Source organism: Vipera berus (assembly GCF_964194415.1).
Source record: "Vipera berus genome assembly, chromosome: 1".
NCBI classification, from domain to species: Eukaryota; Metazoa; Chordata; class Lepidosauria; order Squamata; family Viperidae; genus Vipera; species Vipera berus.
In genome coordinates, this window is record NC_138202.1 from 105,961,070 (window position 1) to 105,981,736 (window position 20,667).

At 39.4% G+C, this 20,667-nt stretch overlaps 1 protein-coding gene across 3 annotated transcripts in view; it reads left to right on the top strand.

Moving 5' to 3' along the window:
- The first annotated feature begins 4,357 nt into the window (after positions 1-4,357).
- CARS1 (cysteinyl-tRNA synthetase 1) overlaps positions 4,358-20,667 on the top strand; it is a 42,957-nt gene continuing 26,647 nt past the window's right edge. The window contains exons 1-6 of one of the 3 annotated variants that reach the window (XM_081335631.1): positions 4,377-4,410; positions 12,162-12,407; positions 17,688-17,779; positions 17,993-18,081; positions 18,355-18,451; positions 18,756-18,854. In XM_081335631.1, the coding sequence (XP_081191757.1) occupies positions 4,398-4,410; positions 12,162-12,407; positions 17,688-17,779; positions 17,993-18,081; positions 18,355-18,451; positions 18,756-18,854 (636 nt within the window). In that variant the 5' untranslated portion in view covers positions 4,377-4,397. Of the gene's footprint in view, positions 4,411-12,161; positions 12,408-17,687; positions 17,780-17,992; positions 18,082-18,354; positions 18,452-18,755; positions 18,855-20,667 lie in introns of all 3 variants that reach the window. The other 2 variants (XM_081335629.1, XM_081335630.1) reach the window with 2 other exon arrangements.

Below are 20,667 nucleotides of genomic sequence, written 5' to 3' on the forward strand. Positions count from 1 at the left end.
ACCATACATTTTAAAAGTGTTTTTATAATTACTAGTTACAAAAAAAGCACAATACAAAATTTTTTAGAATATTATGCCATCTATGGCATAATATTTGGGATTGTATCATTACACTTAACAGATGTTCTGCCATCAGAATAAATTATGATGTCTACTAATACTCCGCATACACTTGAAAACTATCCTGAATGCTTGGAGGAAACCCCCTGAATCTCAGAACTGAGAGGTGAAAGAAAAAAAATCAACCTTGCACTGAATACAGGTCTTGACTTACAACAGTTCATTTAATGACCATTTGAAGACACAATGGCACTGGAAAAAGCGATTTATGACTTTCACTCACGGCATCCCCTTGGTCATGTGATGAAAATTTAGACGCTTGGCAACTGACTCATATTTATGACGGCTGCAGTGACCTGGAGTCATGTGATCCCCTTTTAGGACCTTTCCAGATCAATAGGGAAGCCAGATTCACTTAGCAACCTTGTTACTAACTTAACAATTGTAGTGATTCACTTAACACCTGGCAAGAAAGTTTGTAAAATGGGGAAAAATTCATTTAACAATGGGCTTGCTTAGCAACAGAATTTTTGAGCTCAATTGTGGTTGTAAATCAAGGACTACCTGTATAAGAAATATGCTTACTTAAAGCTACCTACTGGACCTCTGAATTTAAATTATTAACTGCTCTTAGAGCTAACTTATTCCAATTTATTATTTTGGAACACAATCAAAACAATGGACCCTGGAGTGGTCCCCACTCGCACCGTACCGCCAGTGGGGCATTTTCAAAAGCAAATGATAGGAAGGGAAACAATAGGAAAAGAACGCAACTCCAGAAAATCCATCGAAAAAAGGTGCTGGAACTCCGTTCCGGTGCGTTCTATGACAAAGACGCCCTGCTGAGTTGTTTGATCATATAGATCTGTGGTGGCGAATCTATGGCACGAGTGCCATGCAGAGCCCTCTGGGCATGCGCGCCATCGCATCAGTCCTAGGCCTTCAGCTTTAGGCCTCTGCCACCATGTGCAAAAAAAAAGAGGTTCAATAAAATCAATCAATTTCAACTTCTCGCGGGGAAAAAAAAGTTCTCGCAAAGTTGGAATTGATTGAACTTTTTAGTCCCACCCAGTCTGCCGCTACCACTGCAGCCACGGCCACCCAATGGGCCACACCCACCCAAAGGGCCATGCCCATCCGGCACCCGATGATACATAAGTGGGTTTTGGGTTGCAGTTTGGGCACTCGGTCTCTAAAAGGTTTGCCATCACTGGTATAGATCATAAAGGGGAATGAAGAAAGTTGAGACTGGATGGAGCTGATGAAAACCTGAAAAAAAGCTGAGAAGGCAGTAAGGATGGTTTCTAAGGATAGGATAAATACAATAAATGTTGCTGCAACAGATTAGTCTTAACATTCTTTCACTTATCTCACACCTTCAATTTTTCTGGCTTAATATTTCTCGTTCTTTTCTTACTCAGCCTAACAAAATGAAAGTGTGGTACACAGTAGTATGGATTTCAAAAGGCAGAGGGGAAAAAAACAACATGGAGTTCCAAGTATAGCAAAACCAGTGTGATAAAACCAGTGTTATAAAACTGATTACAGCCTTAAATGGGTTTGATTCTACCAGGAAACAAATGGAAACACTAGCCAGCCACTTTCTAGACTAGTGTGTTATGTAAACACAGCTTATGGTTCAGTGAATCATACAAGTCTATAATAATGTGTTAATGAATGTTTTTTTTGAAATGTTTATGCCACCAATTTTATTCTGGGTCACAGTTATATTAAGAAAGGATAAATGTGTTGAGCAAACACAGACTTAATATTTTGTAGGTTTCAGATTATATCTTAAGAACAAATCTGTGGTCTACGTAAGCAGAGGTGCTATTTTAATCTTTGCTGTGGTTGAGAAGTTTCCTGTAAAATGTAGCTGAATCCCAACAATTCCTTTACAGTCAAAACAACATGCCAGGTAAGCTTAAACTTGTAATAAATTGCAAATGTAAAAATTATGTGGAAGAAAATTTTAAGCATTACACAGAAAAGCATAAAATAATAAACGAATTATTTGTGCCTAAAAGCAGGTTTCTTCTCCCATGTTTTGGGCTACAGTACTTGTGGCCCCAGTTGGTGTATGTATGTATTCTTGATGAGATTTGCTATCTATTTATTTATTTATTTTATTTTATTTATTAAATTTTATACCGCCCTTCTCCCGAGGGACTCAGGGCGGTGTACAGGGCAATAAATATTAAAAAACAAAATATAAAAGTTAAAAAACAATTAAACATCATGCCCAATATATACAATAATTAAAACCATATTTAAACCCCAACCCCATCAAACCAGGCCAGATTGCTCAAATAAATAGGTTTTTAGATCCCGCCGGAAGGAGCGAAGGTCGGGGGCCATCCGGAGCTCAACCGGCAAGCGGTTCCACAGGTCTGGCACGCCCACAGAGAACGCCCTCCCCCTGGGGGCCACCAATCGACATTCTTTGATCGGAGGCACCCTGAGGAGGCCCTCTCTGTGGGAGCGCACTGGACGGAGGGAAGTTGATGCCAGCCGCAGGTGTTGCCGTAGGTAATCCGGACCCATGCCATGTAGGGCTTTGTAAGTCATTACCAACACCTTGAATCTCACCTGGAGGGCAACCGGCAGCCAATGCAGCTCGCGGAGCAGAGGTGTAACATGGGAGTATCGGGAGACTCCCAACACAACTCGCGCAGCTGCATTCTGCACCAGTTGGAGCCTCCGAGTGGTCTTCAAGGGCAGCCCCATGTAGAGAGCATTACAGTAGTCCAAACGAGAGGTCACGAGCGCATGAGTGACTGTACGCAAGGCATCCCGGTCCAGATAGGGCCGCAACTGGTGCACCAGGCGAACCTGGGCAAAGGCCCCCCTAGTCACAGCTCCAATATGATCATCTAAAGAGAGCTGTGAGTCTAGGAGGACCCCCAAGTTGCGCGCCCTATCTACGGGGGGCAATAGCTCACCCCCCATGGCAAGAGATGGAATAATTTGAATTTCCCGGGATGCCGGCACGAACAGCCACTCCTGTAAATTGTTGTTTTTATATTGCTTGTATTGTGAGATGCCAAGAGACAGAACAAAGCTGGATAATGGTTCAGTCAAAAATAGTAAATACTGATAAAAATAAATTCAGGCTGTCTTTATTTATAAAATTATGCTAAATTAAGATACATGATCATAAAAAGTTCTTTAAGAAAAGTAAAATCTATTGATTGGAAAATAGCTTCATCTTTGGGGGGGGGAAGCCTGCAGACTTGATTTACTTAGATACAAGGCATCTGAACTAATTTTAATATTATAAATCACCATTAGTCAATTGCAAAAGGCAGCTTTACCCCAAACAGTTTATATTCTGTGATGATACCTTTAATATCAACAGCATCAAACAACATCTGCCTATCCCTGGTCCTTGAGAAGGATTGGATAGATGGATAAAAATATCAAATCGTCTCTACACATGTGGCTGACTGTGACCAACTGTAATTATGAAAGCAAGGCAATACCAGTAGCAATAGATGAGGACCCAGATTGTTGGGGGCAATTAAGCTGACTTTGTAATAATGCCGCTTGGGGGTGTGTGAAAGCCCTAATAAGCAGGCATATACATAGAATGAAGGCCACTGCTAAGCTTGTAAGCCGCCCTGAGTCTTCGGAGAAGGGCGGGATATAAATGGAATTAAAAAAAAAAAGGTGCTATGGATGCAGTTCCAAAACATCCGGTTCTCCACTTGACAAAATCAGCATTGACAAAATCACCATCAATTACTAAAGGCAGCCTTACCTGTAATATTATCAAATATCTGCTTATCCCAGTCTTTTGGAAGGACTCGGATGAGACAAAAAATATGGCTGACCTAATCAATAACAACTAAAGTTTAAAAACTAAACGAAGAGCACAAAGAAATATCAACTGAGTTTTGAATACTCCAAAATACAAAGCAAACGTCTTTTAAAATCTAGGCTGCTCTAACTCTAAAAGAATACTAAACAATTAGCCAATAAAAAGAATAGATGAACGAGATCCTGTAAAATCGAACAAATCAAGCCAATTTGCGCCTATAATGCTGGGTCGGTTTCTTTCAGCTTATGTCCTCGAAAAACTGGCTCGCAACAAGCGTCACATATGCCTACTTGGTACCGATGCACGGGTTTGTTTTTTTTTGTGCCCCTCTGCGCATATTATTGAAATTGCACAGTACTTTCCTGCCTTTTCAAGACTGCATTGACCACGCACTGCCAGGTTACCCTTCGCCCACCAGAAGTGACGATCGGAGGTGGAGCTCTTGCTTCCGGAAACGGCCTCGGTTGCATCAGCTTGTCAGGCAGAGCAGCGTCTGACAAGAGACGAAGGGGGCAGAATGGCAGCAGCCGGTAAGCTCCAGCGTTTGGGTTGGAATAAGGAAACGTCCATGAATTCCACTGTCAGATCCTATAGAAAGGCCCTTATGGCGTTGTGATGCCATAAAGATTAAAGCCTGGCTGAGAGCGCTGCTCGATCGCCCGGCTCAGGTGCTTTGGCGCTACACTTTGTGATGCCGCATGATTAGAAGAATATAGTCTGCTGGTAATGTAATGCTGGGATCGGACAGCGAGTTAGGGATTACGTCTATTGATTTCAGAGACGAAACTTAAATCGATAGGCTCTGCGATATTCTAACTCGGATGTCTTAAAAGGTCGCTTTTTCTTTCATGTGCCCCCCTCCTCCCAAAAGTGAATTTATAAGGTTGAAGGATGTAGTAGATTGCCATTGCAGAACAGCAATTGTACTGCCGCTGGTTTTAAGCAAGATTTTTTTTTTCCCCGGGATCTCTTTTGTTTTCATTTTCTTCGCCTGGAAGTCGTAGTAAACGCATAAAGATCCTCCCGCTGAGTAAATCGAAAGTAAATCGATTTAAGATTTACCGGGATGTAATTATGTATAACTGCACAGGGGATTTCAATCCCCAGTTAGTTTATATGCATGTTTGTTAAGTGTTTGTTTGTCCTTTTCCTTTTCTTTCTTAATTCGAAATGTATATACTTAGTGTGTATGTGTCTGTAAATATTTAAAATAAACTTTAAAAAAAAAGAAAGTCGATTGCCGACGAGATTGCCTTTGGGAGCCCTAAAAGCAGGGCATATAGGCATTATTTTATTGCTGGCTCCTAAAAAAAAACCTTATCTACTTACAGTTGTTGATATCTTTAAAGAGTGATGGAAATCTTCTACAAGGTGAAGCCAAGCCATAGTTGTTCATAGCTGTAAAACGTGTAAGTGTTACAAACCTAGGGAGCAGTGGCTATATAATCCAAATTTTAATCGTATTTCCTAGGGTTTTGATAGGAGTATTTGGGGTTTTTTTTAAATGAAGATCAAACTTGTATATATTATTCTAAATGTATTTTCATGTCACGGTTGACCTTGGTGATGAATGTACTTACAAAACACTGTGTCCTAAATTAAAAAAAAATCTCAGGAGATTATTTTTGTTCCATCCTAGCTGGAAAAAGCTTTAATTTTAAGAGTAGATCACAAGGTCAGCTTGATACATTACAAACTGGAGCTTGCTCAATTGATTATGCAAATACTTAAAATTATAAAATTGCTTCAGTATACTTCTCTAACATAGACATTTATTAAACAGATATAGATTATGTTTAATGTTACGCTGACATGTATGTTTGTTGGTTAGGTGTAGCTATTTAACTATTGAGATTGTGCTCCAAACAGAGGTTTACTATATTAGAACCAACAATAGTACCATTCAGATCCTACAGTGATAAAGAACTACCATTCACCTTCTTACAAATGGTGATAGCAATATTGTACATCATAGGTTTTACCATGCAATTGATGAGAAACATCTCCTGACTAAACAATTGCCAAAGAACAAAATAATGAGGATTTTAACAGACACAAACAAAAATGAAGCAGTTGAAAGTCTGAAATTTTAAGTAAAATTACTTAAAACCAGGACTTCTTTCTGTATAAATGCACTGTCTTCGGACTGATTCCTTAGGATCTGACATACACATGAAACTCTATTTACAGGGTTTTGTTTAACTACTGTTTTCCCTTTGCATTTCTACTTGATAATCAAGTAAACATACAGTTAATGCCCTTAAATTTAAACCTAACCATTTCTTTATAAACATATAATTAAGCCTTAGAAAAAATGTCTAGGGCATTAATTAAAAATGAAAGGAGTTATCAGTTTGCATTCCATGAGATACATGTAAGTGAAGTATTAGGTAGCAAATTGAGAATTGCAAGTATTGTTGATATCCTAGATGTTGATATCCTAGTTGTCAAACTTGCCGTGTCACGTGACGTGTTGCAACGTATTGTGACTTTTTTTACCTTACCAGAACTGGTGTGGGTGCGGCCTCCGTATAATGCAACCGGCCCACAGACTGGCAGTTTGACACCCCTGTCCTAGATCATTTATATTTCAAGCAGTTGGCTGACTTCCCTCTTTAGTTAGAAATGCACCTTTTTTGCATGACTTCATTTAGAATTATCCCTTGTTCTGGAAACAGCAATGCCTCTACTTTGTGCGTGATAGTGTTTACTAGAGTTGAACTGGTTGTACACTGGAATACATATAAAATTAGACTTAAATCAGGCATGTCAAACTTGCTACGTCACGTGACGTCGGGCGACATATCGCGACTTTTCCCCCATTGCCGGTAATGGGGAGGGCACAGTTTTGTCGTGATGAATCCAGCCTGCGGGCCGGCAGTTTGACATGCCTGACTTAAATAATCCACAAAGACAACTATGAAAGTCTCTGATGTGCCAAATATTATACAGATGTTTCTGGATGTACATAGATCCCATTCCTAATATCAAGGGATCATGTTGAATACTTTTGCTTTATTAAGAATTCATTTAATCACATCAGGATCCATTTGTGAACCCCTTCGCATGTGCATGAAAGAGGTCAGCAAGTTTGGGTAAAAGCAAAAAGATAAAGCATTTCGCGCTAAAATGTTTGTGGTTCTGTTGGGAAACTACCAGCTGGGCAGGGGGGAGGGGTTGAGCGGGGAAGTAGCCTTTAGTCTTTGCCCAACTAAGTCCTTTGGCTCCTTAGCTGCTTGTTCCCAAGAGAAGACAAGCAGGCTGGAAATATTCTTGTGATATAGGTAAAATGTAATCAAATAGCTGACTTGAACCTTTTACAGTAGATCTGGTTGTTTCTGCCTTGACAGGTTGTTCTTATTTGTAATACCTAGCAGGGATATGCAAATAAGGGCTGTGTGAATCATTTGGAATGGTACTTTAGAACATATTATTAGTTCCTAAGGGAATTATGTAGAACATTAATTTTAAAAGAACTATTATTTTTCCTCAATTTTGTGAAGGAAGAGTGACTCCTCAAAGAATGACTGTTGCATACACAGAAAACGCTTCTGTTGTGACTGCACGTAAATGAAACGGCAGCCACTCCATCTTGTTTGCCAAGAGACCTCAAAGAACAATGCTGCAACTGAAGCACCTTCTGGAATAATCTGCCCAGCCCTAATAATAATCCTTTCACTCACTACTGTACTTATTGGGGACATAGTGTACTGTAGCATTGCAACAAAATTCTACGACATAACCTCATTAAAGTACCTAAAAAAGCTGTGCGAACGTTAGGAACAAGTGGAGAACCTCTCTCATTGTTTGGAAGACATAACGTACATATCGTAGAAGATATAGCCTACACTTCGGTGCAGAACACACATCATCTTTAAAGCTGCAAGTAGACCTGGATCTCTTTGCTGGGTGAAATCCATTTCCTTTGCTAAATTGATTCTCTAGATACTGTACGTTTCAGCCAGGATTTAGTACTGAGGTAGTTTTGGTTGCATTTGTAGTAGATTACCTGTGGCAGAGCTGTGATGGAATGGTGCATCCATCCTTGTGCTCCTTGATCTCTTAGCAGCTTTTAATACCATTAGCTATGGCATCCATGGCCTGAGGATTGGGGGCTCAGATCTATGGTAGTTTCTCTTCCTTTCTTTCTAGTTCCAGGAGGTCTTGGTTGGCAGGGGGAATTGTTTCTTTGTCCCCTCCTTTGTGGCATACCACAGGGTGGTTTTACTTCCCACCTTTTCAAATCTACCTAACACCAAAGGTTGTGTGGGTTTGAATGGGGAGGAACCTTCTCTGGCTCAATCCTACTAAGTCTTATTGTTTGCACTTTCCCAATCAAAAGGGGTGCAGACTCTGGGAGTCTTCCTGGACTCATAGGCCCTGGTCATGGAGCAGGTGGCAGCTGAGGCTAAGAAGGCCCTTTATCTAGTGTGCCAGTTATGCCCTTTCGTAGACTTGGGAGGCCCTCCAGACAGCCATTGTCTGGAGGGCCTCCCAGACCATGCCCTGCTCATGTCATGGCTTGCCTACTGCATGCTATATGGAGCTGTCCTTGAAGACTACTCAGAAGTTTCAAGTGGTGCAGAATACAATGGGGGCAGTGATGGGTATGCCTTCCTATGCCCATATAACACCTCTGCTTCAGGAGCTGCACTGCTTGCCTGTTTGCTTCAGGTGCAATTCAAGGTGTTGGTTGCCACCTATAAAGCCCTTCGTGGCCTAGGCTAGGGCTTGGTTACTTGAGTGACCTCCTATCTCCCATAGTATCTGTCTGGCCAATTCAGACTGTCAAGGTTGATGCGCTCTGGGTTCCATCAATTATTAAACAATGCCATCTAGCAGGATGCCAGAAGCACACTTTTTCTGTGGCGGAGCCTTCCCTTTAGAATCAGGTTCCTCCTCCCCAAGATTTTTAAGAAAAAGATAAAGTTTACCCCACAATTATTTTTATTGGGTGTTATTACAGATTGTGATACTAAAGAAATTAACTTGATGTTGAATTTGATAACAGCTGCAAGGTTATTGGTAGGGCAATATTGGAAGAAGGATTGCCTGCCTACTATAGAGGAATGGACGCTTAAAGTGTCAAATTTTTTTTTTATTTTAATTCCATTTATATCCCGCCCTTCAAATAAGCAGAAGAGGCTAAGATTTCTGCTTATTTGAAGGATCATTCACAAGAAAGATACATTTCGGTTTGGAGAAGATGGATAGATTATATTCAGAAAAAATATGGGACTAAAAAGTTCCATTTAGCTTATGAGTAAATTTTAGATTGTTATAATTTATTATACTGGAAATTTTTCTTTTTTCTTTTTTATTATTAGTTTTAATTATACGGTATTATTATTGTATTAGTATAAGTTGGATACTTTTAGATTGTTTGTAATTATGTTATAGGCGGGTTAAAGTGCATTATGTATTTGGTTATTTATATAGTTGGTTAATGTTAGATTATGATTATTATATATTTGTAACCCTGTAATCAGCTTTGGGAAGTGGGGGAGGGGGAGGGGGGGTTTAGGGGTGGGGTGGGGATGGGATAATATTGTAACTTTTATAAAACTTTTCAATAATAAAAAAAAAGAATCAGGTTCCCCCTCCCCAAGTTCTGGATGGCCCCCATCATGCTGGTATTTCAAAGGGCCTTGAAGACCTGGCTCTTTGCCAAGCCTTTTGTGAGGGTGAGTGAAGCCCCCTTTGAATAGTGTGGGTTTGTTTTTTCTCATTTTTGGAGGGGTTTTGTCCTTTAGTGTTGTATTTACTGGATTTTGTTTTCTTGTTTGTCATGTTTTCACTTCTGAGGCGCCCAGTGTCATTGGAAATTAGGCGACATATAAATTAAATATCCAGTCTGACTTCTCTCATTATTATTTTTTTGGGGGGGGGGCAATTTCATTGAAGAATGATAACCATATTATATAAATCCACTAGAGGGGGATTTTATAACAATCTCTTGTCTCTTTTGCCGTCAATCACTAAGGTTGCTTTGATAATGCTTTCAACAAATCTTAGGCTGTAAATGAGGGACTAGATGCAAAAGAAAGGGATTTGTTTAATTTTAGTGTAGAAATTATTCCTTTACCTTTTATATTTTATTGATTTTATTATAATTTCTTTGTTGGTTGTTGTGGAGCATTGAGAGTCATTATTTATTTATTTTGGAGAGCGGGGAGAAAAGTTGAACTGATGTACATTTTTTTGGTAGGTTTGTTACTAATATAGCCCTGGGGTAGATAGAGCCAAACAAATCTGGAGGGAAATTAGGATATTCCAGTGTAGACAAAAAGAAAAAAGATGGGTATAATAACAAATTGCCAGTCCCGTCGCAGTAGCTGGTGAATTCTACCGGTAGGTCTGAAAAGACTACCGTAATTTGTTTCTTGTCTTTTACGCACACTTTTTTCTTCTCTTTTTTCTTTTGCAGTAGTTGGCACGCATCTGCTAATCATTTGCCTTTAGAGATGCATTTGAGAAAGAATACAAGCAATTCAGCATGCATGCATGCATTGCACCACCTGGAAACCAATTCTAGTGTGGCTTTGCTGGGTTGATTAGGTAATGAGGACAAATGCAGAACTGCCAGCATGCAAAGCTTAGGTCTTTTGAATTAATAGGTGTTAGCCTACATGTTGAGGATGGAAATGTGGGGGAGCATTAGCAATTTAGTCTTATATATTTGTGAGGTAGGAAAAGGGATTTGTGTTTAGACATAAATCTGAAATCGTTCTATAACAGGTCTGTGTTAGAACAACTCCACTGCCCCCTTAAATAAACTTCAAATATTTGTACTTATAATCTTGCCCGGCTTTAGTTAAATTAATTTGAAGAACTATGATAACAGGATGAACAGGTATCATCCAGAAGACTTTTGTTTATTAAGAAGATGAACACTATATAACATCTGCCCTACGGGTCACCTAATTACTCTGCAAAATCCTTTTTTGGAACCACCCACTCCATTTAATTATAGATGTAATCTAGTTTTTCTAGATCTTGCATTGCAGATATTCTGTGCTACCGAATGATCTTGGGTTAGTGATTCACAGTATTTTAAAGCCCCATTTGTCTGTACATACAATATGAGGGTTAAAATTCTGTAGAAGTATGTGCAGTCCTTGGGTTTTTAGTGACAGCTGGAATCAGACTTTCCATCACTAAGCATTGCAGTCATAAGACATGATGTCACATGAATGCATAGTATTAAATAGTATTAAATTTAGCTAATTTTCCTTTAAAAAACTCCCCTCAATTCCTCCGTTTCCCAGGTATACTATTTCTTACTCATTTTCCATGCTTTGCATAATGTTGCTTATTCTAAAGAAGTATTGCATGATATTAGGTATTAGGTATTCATGTCCAATATTTTAAAAAAGGTAAAATTTCTTCAGATGTTTCAATTTTCTTTCAAGTCTTCAGACGTCTAGTACTGTGAGTCCAATTAGGAATTAAATCCATAATTTCCCCTTAACCCATTCATATAGAAGACATATCTTTATTTTTGTATATCTTTTCTTTGAAACACATCTTCATGATTATTCACACACATATAATTCAATTGATGCCTACTGTACTAGAAATCTGAAGTTACTAGCTTGTTTATCACACACGATGTTTCCTGAGAGGAAAGATTAACTTAATTTCATCTAGTTTTCCTTCTTGATTGCCTGGAGGTGACCCACTTCTTCAAATAATTAGCTTAAAGAGCAGTGGTGGTACAGTGGTTAGAGTGCAGTATTGCAGGCTAACTCTGCATTCCCACTGCCAGGAATTCGATCCTGACTGCTCAAAATTGACTCAGCCTTCCACCTTTCCAAGATTGGTAAAATGAGGGCCTAGATCAGGGGTGTGAAACTGCTGGCCTGCAGGCCGGTTGTATCATGCAGAGGCCACGCCCACCCCAGCTCCGGCAATGCGAAAAAAGTCACGATACCTCGCAACACATCATGTGACGTGGCGAGTTTGACCCCCGTGGCCTAGATCATTGGGGACCATATGCTGACTCTGTAAACCACTTAGAGAGGGCTGTAAAGCACTATGAAGTGGTATATAAGTCTAAGTGCTATTGCTATTAACAGTTAACTTCCAATGCTAAAGATTTCTGGCCCTTTTTCCTATTTCCTGCTTCTTCTTGTCTTCTTGCTTTTCATTTTTCCATCATTTCTCCAGGTGAGCTAGCCACTGTGGGTATGCTGCAAAATTCATGTAGAGTGATGCTTTATTTCTGGATACTTTCAAGCAGTGAGATCTGACCGCTTGCCGTTTGCCTCTATCTTTGCAGCTTCTGACTACACTGATATTCTGAGCATTAGTGAAGAGGAACACAGGCTGAAGGCTCTGAATGAGTATCTCAGCACCCGTAGTTATATCCAGGGCTTCACATTTTCACATGCAGATGTGGAAGTTTTCAGGCAGTTTTCGGGCCCACCTGTGGACCAGCATTTCCATGTTGTTCGTTGGTTCAGGCACATAGAAGCAATCTATGATGGCAGCTTTGAAAAACATATCTCCTGTAAACTCCAGACAAGTAAGTAACCATAGCGAGTTAATGTCTTATTATTAGCTTATTACTTTGCTTAAAGCATCTGTCAAGAATTACTTGGTCCCTTTGATTTATATGAGATCTTGCATTTAGTAGCCAGAGGCAACTGCAACATGGTAACCACCACAAATGTGTAGGAATGTGCATGTATGTGTTTATATGTATACACACACATATATAAACACATAGATGCATACTCCTACACATTTGTGCCTTGGCAAATTTAAGAGGTGTGGACTTCAACTCGCAGAATTCCACAGCCAGGTATTTTTAGCATGCTGGCTTTGGAATTGTGGGAGTTGAAGTCCACATATCTTAAAGGCTTGAAAAATACTGATTTAGATATATATACTTGTCTTTGGGGGTTTCCAAGGCTGTCCTTTGGTCTCCTACTGCAGTTATTTATTTTCCCTCAAAGCCAGATGAGCTCAAACCACAACTGCTTCCTATACATACCATGTTTCCCCGAAAATAAGACACAGTCTTATATTCTTTTGGCCTCCAAAAAAGGCACTAGGTCTTATTTTTGAGGTAGGGCTTATTATTTTCACGTACAGGAGGCGGAGAGTGCAGGGGATAATGGGAGTGGGAGCGCTGCTACCCCCGGCCCCGCACTCTTCGTCCCACCATGTGCTTGCTTGCAGCCACAATGAACCAAGCCCTTGGCGAGCCCTAGGTCTCCACCTGCCAGACACCTGCCAAAGCCGTGCAAGGTAAAGACCAAAAGCGGCCAGGAGTAGCCCCACATCTGCCTTGAGCAGCTGGCATGAGAGCTACAGCTCCCACCAGGGCCTGAAGAGCACGGAGCTGCCCTTGCCTCTGGCTCCTGCCATTGTGGATCTGGGTAGATTGCCGCAGCCCCCGGCCAGATGCCCTCACCTCTTCCAAGCATTTTTTCACCAACCTGCCTTTCAGCTGCATCGCATTTCTCCATCCATTTTTCAGCCGCCACTACGTGTTTGTCGGATTAAAAAAAAAATTCAGACCTTCCAACTTCTTGCAAAAAAAAAGATATTGCAAAATCAGAAGGACTGATTGAACTCACAGTAGGCACACTAGCTCCACTCAGAGTAGCACCGTCGCACGGGCACTAGTGGCCCCATTTGTGCATGCGCGGGGACGCTAGCATCTCCACTAGCATCACGCAGGTGCCAGTGGCCTATTTGCACATGTGCGCCATTTGTGCATGGACATGGGCATCAGTGCATGCAGCGCACACACGCTAGCACCACCATCATGCACACATCCATTTGCGCATGCATATGTGCCTGTTTGCGCATGCATGTCCAGGGCCGCACACGCGCATTTTTCCCTGCTGCTATCTTCCAGGCCGCTAAGCCGGAAAAGTTGGGGAACTCTGTCTTAAAGAGCCAAGTACCAATTGCTTGGTGAGAAGGTTAGGGGGAGGTGAAGAAATCTTTCTGCCCCCCCACCCCCATAGGGACTCCTGATGCGAGCTGCAGGCCTCCATCTGGCTGATGATCCGATCGTAGCTAGGGCTTATTTGGGGGGTAGGGCTTATTTTGGGGAAAACACGGTAATAAATTTTTCTAAAAATTGGATTGTGTAATCATGCCAGATTTTATCATGGTCTGCAACTATATAGTATTAATGCTTTATTTGTTAAAAAAAGTAGTGAGATGTGTTAAGTGATATATAATGTAATGTCATTGTAGAACTCAATAATTTTTCTTTTTTACCGACCTTTGTTACAAATACAGATGAAATCTTAAAATGCAATGTGGGCCCCAGTATGTCCCCTGAATTTAGCTTTCACATTTAGGGTCTTGCCTGATCAAAATTCCCTTTATAGATGCTGCTAAGGTTGTTCCAGAGTAACATAATCCAAAATAGATTCTTAAGGGTCCTCACATTGTTCTCAGAGCTTATGTGTACAAGAAAAGAAAGAGTTTGCCATAATCTCTGATTGTGTCAGAGATTTTTTTCCAGGATATATGTGTAAGAACGTTATTAGATATCTGTAATTAATGTTCCTGTTTTTCTCAAGAAGCTGCAGGCCAAAGCCTAGTTATAATTGCATTACAATATACTTACTCAAGCAAATGTTCCATGTACCAGTATATTGTGCTACATGGATCGGTGATCTTCTTCAACAGTTAGTGTATAAATCATCCAAATCCAGAGTCAATTTGATTAAAATTAATGATGTGTTAAGGGCCATTAAACTTTCACATTGATTCAGTTAGTAGTTTCAATTCAGTACATTGACTAACTAAAGCTTTGCACAGCCCTGTTAAAAAAATGAAGCACTTTGTTAAGACTGAAAATTTGTGTGAGAATTTTTTATTTATTTTTTAAATTTGAATTCATTAAAAATGACTGTAGGGAAAACACAAGTGAATCTGCAGTTTGATTTCTAATGAATTATCTGCCGTTTTGCAGCTTAACTAAAGTTCAAAATTCCTTAAAAAAACTGTAACATAATAGAAACAAATAGTCAACATAGAAGAATAATTACATGAGAAGTAATTGAATAGTTTTATACAAGGCTTCTTTGAATAAAAAAGATACTTTAAAAAGTAATCTAATTTGAGAGCTCTACCATGCATTTGTAAATTCATAGATTTTTCAAATTGCAATGCTGCTTTCTATTCTGCATAATTCAGTGTAACAATAATATCAGAAAATCCTGAAAGGAACATAAATCTCTGCTCTCTCTGGTAAAGTGATGGAGGCTCTGCACATCTTTCAGAGATGCTTGTGTGAATTAGATTCCTGTCCCAGTGAATAGAAAATCCCTTTTTGGGTGGGGCAGCTCTAGAGGCAAGTGATGTCATGGAGCATCTGCAGCAAATGAATAGATTGTGGGTTGGGAAATGCTTGAATTAAGAATACGGTATATAGGGAACAGGTCCAACATAGGAGAACGTGGTTTTTTTGTTTTTTTTTAAGATGTAGGGAGAAGTTCTTATAAATAGAATGAAATAGGAAGTCTATTACAAAATCAGTTCAGATGTTCCCTAATTAAATTTTTGGAGACAGAAAAAACTTTGAGCGTAATCTTATGAACATCACCAGCAAATAATGTTTTGTACTGTAATGTAGCTTCCTGTATGACTGCTTATAGTGAGAGGTGTGGAAGGGGGAAATCTGACACATGGAAAAGAAAAACAGAAACAGAGGTATTCACCAAGCCCATCTGGGTCTCTGTGTGTGTCAGAATGTGCAAGAGATTGAGAGATGAGGTGAGCAGATACAATGTTTTGCTGTAAAGAGGTCATAGAGATTGAGGAGAACAGATGGAAGACACATCTGTCTCTAGATAGGATAGAGTTTGTATTTCCTATTGGTCTGTTTCTGTTTCATAATTGAGGATCACCTGGCATTTTTGTGACTCATAAATGTGGGGCACAGATTTATTTTTTCATATTTTTCTGTTGAAGTAATCTCCTTTAGATCACTCAAGGACTTATCAACATTTGCCTCCCTTCCTTTTCTGTTACGCTGTTTGCTGAAGTTGATGAGGATATGTTTTATCCCCTGTTTTTCCCCTAAATACTTTTCTCTCGTTTCTCAGCTGTTAAAATTGCAAGTAGAAAACTAAGATCAGTCAAGCCATTTATTCAGAATGGGAATGTAGGAGTTGTTTATTTAATATAAATGACACAGAAGGTATTGCTTATACAGTATCTACTATCAGTTTTAAAATATGTTTCGCCTATTTGTGGATTCAGTGCAGGAATTTATACTGGTATTGCTTTATTTTGGTTTTTGGACAGTAGTATTTAAAGCATTATGACCAATGTTTACCTGTTTTTACTCTCGTGTTTAGCTCTTTAAGTTGGTCTCTGGTACTAATTACTGTATTTGAACACGATTTAAATCTAAATGAGGTTTGAATACATCAATACAATATAATATAATTACATGAGGGAGATTCAGTTTCATGTTCAGCTTCGTCCTCAAAAACTGGATAACTTTGGTGAGGTGAAAACGTTGGTAGAGACAGCGCCATGTGTACTGCCTTATGCTCTTACAGGAAAGATGGGATATGGTACTTTTTATTTTATTCACTCCATTTTTGTCTTTAATTTTAAAGAAAGATTGTGCATAAATTGTAAAAGAAAAATGTGCATAAATTACAATTGTTCCCTGACATGTAGAATAATATCACTTTTCTAATTTCTTAGTATAATTCTTTTATGCAGGTACCACCCTGCTCAATAAAACATAATTCCTGATAAACAGTTAATTCCCAAAGCTTTAGTACTAATTCAACATTACATTAGCATCTTTAACATTTAAAGATTTTCCCATAAATCTGCTAGCATCCATTAATACACTTTCCCCAAACATACGAATGATCACATGACCCTGTCATATAGGTCAGAGGTCCCCAAACCATTCGGCACCAGGGACCAGTTCTGTGGAGAGAGGTTTTTCCGCGGACCAGAGAGCTTGTGGTTTTGTGTGCTGCCTGCACCCCACGGATGGGGCTTTGCTTGTTTGTGCAGACCAGTTGCTGGCATGCCAGGACCGGTACTGGTCCATGATTGTGGACCCCTGATATAGGTTTGTTAGCTCTCAAATTTTTTATATCTCCAGCATAGAAGATCTGATGTCCATCCTTTCAAATATGTTCTTTGGGGAGCCCAATAAACCAACATGTATGCTTTTTGTTATGAATCAACCTTAATAGTTCCGACAGACAGAGACAAATAAAGCAGAACTTGAAAACTCCTCAGAGAACATGTTTATTAGTTACAAAGTATTGACATGGTCAAAAGTGAAACCATGTCTGAATACATAAGTAACGGTTACCCAATTACAAAGTATAATGTCCCACCCTCAAAACTATGCAAGCAACTACATTCCCCAATATTTTCATTTAGCGGGCTTTTTTAATGCAACACCCAATCCCTGGTCGCGGGAGCAGTAGATGACCTTGGTTCCCACAGGAGAGAAGATTATTTTGACTAACGAAGCACCTGGGTAACTCCCCTCCCTCCATTCTATGTGGCAACCTAGAATGAGAAGAAAAAATGGCTGCAGCCATGCTCATTTGTAGAGTTGACAGTCAGTTTGGTAGGTATTATCTTAATATTTTTAAGACCAGGAATCCATTGATGGGGCTTTATCGTAAACTGGGTCTCTATTCAAAACTTTTATTGTGGCATTTTTTTCAGCATTTCTTTCGAAATGTCTCAGGACCGAATAAGAGTTCCTTGTATGTTTTCTTATAACACCATATCCTGATGGCACTGTTGCTTGATCTGTCATATGAAATTTTAAATTCCTTTGCAGGTAAAAACAAACGTACTCAGCCTCACTGGGAGCCACCACAAGGAACAGTGCAACCCAAACTCTGCCTATACAACAGTCTCACTCGTAATAAGGTGAACGTGTTTTCTTTCTGTCATCTCTGGATAACATATTCCTCACATCATTTTAGATGCAGTAGTTTTCTATGCTTGGAAATCATTGTTGAGACAGCAATGCTCCAAGATTGCTGTGGAATCAATAGTGTTACTTTGATTCAAAGTTGTTATTTTCAAGCTGAATGAATTCAGCAGTTTTCATTCATTGCCACATGTGCTCTTTCATTGTAGGATGTGTTTCAACCCCAAAGTGGCAACAGAGTCAAATGGTATTGCTGCGGCCCAACAGTATATGATGCTTCCCATATGGGGCATGCAAGGTAAAATACAGGTTTTTTTTTGTTACATCTGAACAAATATGTTGTGTATAACATTGTTCATTTTATAAGCCTTATTTTCAATCTGCCCTATTTACTTATGTGTTGATTAATAAACACATGAAAAAATCAGTCATTTTTGTTTGCACATTTCCTAATATATGATCATTGCAAGAAAGCTATTTTATATATTATTCTCCTTAAGACGTACATTTCTGTATACTTGCTTGGAAATAGCACATGTACAAAATAAACTTATTTTTTAAATTATTTTAGATCATATATTTCATTTGATATCCTGAGAAGAGTTTTAAAAGACTACTTCAGATATGATGTCTTCTACTGTATGAATATTACAGATATAGATGATAAGGTAAATGAAAATATCTTAATGCAGTTAGTTTCTGAGACTTCTGGCTAAGGTTAACGTGACGGTTAATTGCATTTTAACAATATCTCTCACTAGTTGAAAGTTTATTGTTATGATAGACAGCACCATGAATACATACAGGAGCTTTAAAGAGGTAATATAAACAGAAGCTTTCTGTTTGATCATCAGAAGATGACAGTGGGTGGCATAAGATGGAAAGATCAGGAAAATATGTATGTTCAACTGTGGTGGTTACGTCTTCATGTATAAGCTTGCTTCCTAGGCATACTTCATTTTTTTGTTCTAGATCATAAAAAGAGCAAGGCAAAACTACCTCTTTGAGCAATACATGGAGCAGAGGCCATCAGCAACACAGCTGCTTGAAGATGTTAAACTAGCTTCTATGGTAAGCTCATGGTCTGTCTCCACTCCCTTCTTCCCCTTGGGCAAGAAGGAATGGGACAATGGGTGAGTGAGAATCTTCATCCAAAGAGTGTATTCCTAGGAGCTGTAGCTGAAGTTAGTTGGACCAATGATTAGCTGAGAAGAGCTTGGTGTGAGTTATAAAGCAATGTAGGATTTGACCAAAGCAGTGACCTGGGTTTGGGCTTGTTCCAACTAGGGTGGAAGCTAAACAAACGAGCAGATTGAAGTGACTGGCATTTGACTGCCAGAATGACAGGCCAGCTAATTTTGCTGAAAACAAGGAAAATAAGTGATTTAGGATTAGGTAATCGGCTGCATTGGAATTACTGAAACTTTCTCCTAGCTAGTGTCAAATCTTTTTTAAAACATTCAAAATGCTTTATTTTTCTTGGTTGAAAATCAGTCCAATAGGCTGTCATTTAGTTCTTATAGTGGGGGGGGGAGTTAATACACTTATTTAAAAGAGAAATAATAATTTACCATAGCATTAAACTTATTTTGTGTGCTTTGCTTTGAAAAGACTTGTAGTCATTTATCCATTGTAGAGACTGACCATTTAGCTGGCACCTGAAGAAAAAAACAAGTTGGGGAAAACAGAGAATCAGTCTTTTGTGTTCTACCTGGTATTCTAACAGGATAAAGTGGTTGGTTTCCATTCTGCCTTGAGAAGACCAGCGTCAGTGACTGAGGATAAAGCCCAGAAGTCAGACTCCAGTGTCATGGGAAAGCAATGAGAGAATCTCACAAGAGGGAATCTCTTACAACACCTAGTCAGATAGTTGTTTATTCCATTTTATTCCTTCTTTCCCTTTTCCTGCTCTTCCCTTTCCCGCCCTCTAATTCTTGGAAAGTTTTGTCCTTTTTGCTGTCGCTGATCTTTCAGAGCCTGCAAGATACTTATGACTGACATTGAGAAGTGCCAAGACCTTGCTGTTCAGTGCTTCCATCATCAGCTTCTCTCCTTGCTAACATGCCTTGTTAAGAGTTGCAGAGTGTTTGGATTAGAAGAGGAAACCCTGGCCAGTTGCGTAGCTAGCACCGAAGTCAGGGGTCTTCAAACGTGGCCCTTTTATGACTTCTGGACTTCAACTCCCAGAATTCCTCAGCCAGCGTGCCTGCCTGAGGAATTCTGGGAGTTGAAGTCCAGAAGTCATAAAAGGGTCAAGTTTGAAAACCCCTGACGTAAGTCTTTCAATCATGTGTTTTTCCCATGATCACATAACATCAGCCGATGATCCTGCAAAAAGAGGTGCCTGTTTTAAGTAGCTACTGACACATGCTACAGAGCATCCTCATAGACTCATTTCCACTTGGAATCCAAATCACTGCATAGCCCTATTCCTTATAGTCAGATGCTAATATGTTCTTACCTCTCAATGCTCCCAAGCCAGTCTGAAAATACCTCTTGTCCAAGGTTTGATTTCAGCTCCTCTTTTACTTTCCTTGAGCTGCCACCCTCTCCTCTGCTGCCAATCAAATGTAAATCCCTGCATTTGTTGGCTTTCAGCTTCTCCCGTAATAATTGCCATAAACATTGCAAAATCGTTTTTGAAGGGGGGGGTTCGAAATTCAGTAAATGATGAAATGGATATTTGCAAATATTCGTAATTTGCATACTTTATTTGGAAGATCCACTTCTATTGTGTAATTGCTTAATGAATAACTTTGGAGAACTCAGAAACTGACAGGCATACTCTTCTGTAACATTTTAGTGGGTCCTTACGTGGGAATGACCCAGCTAACAATTTATATATATATATATATATATTTTTTTTTTCTAAAATTCAAATGAT